Consider the following 2,645-nt stretch of genomic DNA (forward strand, 5'->3'; position numbering starts at 1 on the left):
TTCATCAAAAAACACTTGCTGCCACTCTAAGCAAGTAAACAAAGTCATCACATAGAAATATATATCTAGTGCATCACCAAAATCAAGAAGAACAGTTTTTTACCAAAATGACAATCATCATGGGAAAGATATTGCTAACACTATTATTGCTATCATCAATTTTCTCAATAGCAACTTCATCAAAAAGAAAATCAAAATCTTCAAACAACAACAACATAGATTGGTGGTGTAACCAAACCCCACACCCCGAAGCATGCAAATTCTACACAAAACAAACACATTACAATGACAACAAAAACATCAAACACAAATCAAAGTTCCGTGAAATTCTTATCCATTTAGCCTTAGAGAGAGCCGTTATAATGCGAAACATAGCACGTGACTTAGGACAAAACAACTGGTTAACAACCAAGAAGAAAAAATCCGTGTCACGTGACTGTTTAAAACTCTACGACAACACCGTTTTTCATCTGAACAGAACATTTCATAATCTTCACATCAAAAAAACTTGTTCATCATTCGACGCACAAACATGGCTCAGCACTGCTTATACAAACATCGAAACATGTCGAAACGGAGCGTTAGAATTAAACATTCCAGATTTCGTTTTACCAATCATGAAGAAAAACATGACAGAGATTATTAGCAATGGTTTGTTCGTCAATTGGGAATTTGTTAAACACGAAAATGTTCATCACACCGACGACGACATCAAAGAAGCTTTTCCGAGATGGTTGTCGACTCGAGAGAGGAGACTATTGGAATCTTCGAGTTTAAAGGCGCATTTAGTTGTGGCGAAAGACGGTTCAGGGCATTTTAAGAGTATTCAAAGTGCTATTAATGCTGCTGGGAAGAGAAGGGTTAAAACGAGATTTGTTATACGTGTGAAGAGAGGTGTTTATAGAGAGAATATTTTGATTGGAAAAATGAATGATAATATAATGTTGGTTGGTGATGGAATGAGGTTTACCATTATTACAAGTGATAGAAATGTTCAAGCTGGTTTTACAACCTATAGTTCTGCCACTGCAGGTGATTATATAAACTTAACTATTTCATCTATTTTCTCTTTCTCTGAGTTTATGCTTATATTGGAGTCAATATCGATAATCAACCTATGAGAACATTGACACAGACCTCCAATTACGGAGCTCTCGAATTTTTTATAGCATGTCTTTAAAAAATTGCATTGATATTCTTAATTTTATACAGAACACTCTCACATTTTATATTTACAATAAATACCAGCGCCACCATACACTCCTTAGAATTTTGAATCTTTCATGTTAGGATTTTGTGATTTTAGGATTCAATTTTTAGATTCAGGTCTCCAAAACCATTAAAATGCACCTGATTGGGGTATATGATTAACTAATGCATGCTAATATATTTGTTGTGGATGATAGGAATAGATGGACTTCACTTTATTGCACGTGACATTACTTTTGAAAATACGGCGGGACCTCGAAGGGGTCAAGCAGTGGCACTTCGATCAGCATCAGATCTCTCTGTATTCTATCGTTGCGCGTTTAAAGGGTATCAAGACACTCTCATGGTTCATGCACAACGTCAATTTTATAGAGAATGTTATATCTATGGGACTGTTGATTTCATCTTTGGCAATGCAGCGGTAGTTTTTCAAAATTGCATGATTTTAGTTAGAAGACCTTTAAATGGACAAGCAAACATGATCACAGCGCAAGGTAGAGATGACCCATTTCAGAACACGGGAATTTCAATTCAGAATTCACAAATTAGAGCAGCTCCAGACTTCAAACCGGTTGTTTCGAAATTCAATACTTTTATTGGTCGGCCATGGCAAAGATACTCTAGAGTTGTGGTTATGAAATCTTTCATGGATAACTTGGTGAGTCCATTGGGTTGGTCTCCATGGGGAGGTACTAATTTTGCTCAAAATACTCTATTTTATGGAGAGTATAAAAATTTTGGGCCTGGCTCATCAACAAGAAACAGAGTAAGATGGCCTGGTTATCATGTTATGAATAGCCCAACTCAGGCATCACAATTCACTGTTGCTAATCTCCTTGCTGGTGGTTCATGGTTACCTGCCACTGGTGTGCCATTCACTTCTGGCCTTTAATCATTGTCATGTATGCTAGCTATATTTGCTTAGTTAAATTTGTTGTTTTCAATTGGTTCAAATTAAATTATTATATTGTACTTTGTGTGTAAAACAACACAACATTCTTTTGTACATTTTGAGACAAATAATAAATTATAATTGCTGTATCCTTTTATTTGTTGTTGATTTAAATGTGCATTTACTTAGAGTTTTTTTTGCAACATCCTATTTTTTTTTTCTTCTAATTTATAATTCTTTGTGATATTTGATGTGTTATGAGTAGATTAATTAAACTAATAATTTAATTTGGAGGGTAACCAAGTCAATCTGTTTTCACTATCTTCATTGAACAAAAAGGACGTTCACCACAAGACGCATAACACTCAGAAAATCTTTGTAGTTGAATTTGTGGGTTTCTTCTCCTTGCTTCGTATTTTCATGTTTCGGCTGAAACGATTATGCCTGCAGTTGTCTTTTTCTTCCCGAATCGTGGCTCTTTAAAATGTGACTTTAGTCTTATTTTTACTTTAAAATTAATTTATTTTTTAAATGAATATTTGGT

The 2,645-nt window shown here is 34.7% G+C and overlaps 1 protein-coding gene across 1 annotated transcript; it reads left to right on the plus strand.

The window, feature by feature from the left end:
- Window positions 1-21: 21 nt before the first annotated feature.
- On the plus strand, window positions 22-2,258 carry LOC101504802 (probable pectinesterase/pectinesterase inhibitor 33). The gene is made up of 2 exons (XM_004516670.4): window positions 22-1,032; window positions 1,407-2,258. Exons 1-2 carry the CDS (start codon window positions 108-110, stop codon window positions 2,099-2,101), a joined length of 1,620 nt encoding a protein of 539 aa, XP_004516727.3. The 5' UTR covers window positions 22-107; the 3' UTR covers window positions 2,102-2,258.
- Window positions 2,259-2,645: the final 387 nt, after the last annotated feature.

Source organism: Cicer arietinum, chromosome 6 (genome assembly GCF_000331145.2).
Source record: "Cicer arietinum cultivar CDC Frontier isolate Library 1 chromosome 6, Cicar.CDCFrontier_v2.0, whole genome shotgun sequence".
Taxonomy (NCBI): domain Eukaryota; kingdom Viridiplantae; phylum Streptophyta; class Magnoliopsida; order Fabales; family Fabaceae; genus Cicer; species Cicer arietinum.

Bases quoted from the DNA above. Each gene is read 5' to 3' on its own strand.
- LOC101504802 (XM_004516670.4), top strand. From the start codon at position 108: ATGACAATCATCATGGGAAAGATATTGCTAACACTATTATTGCTATCA. The intron at 1,033-1,406 runs GTGATTATATAA...TGTGGATGATAG, and splicing joins CTATAGTTCTGCCACTGCAG to GAATAGATGGACTTCACTTT.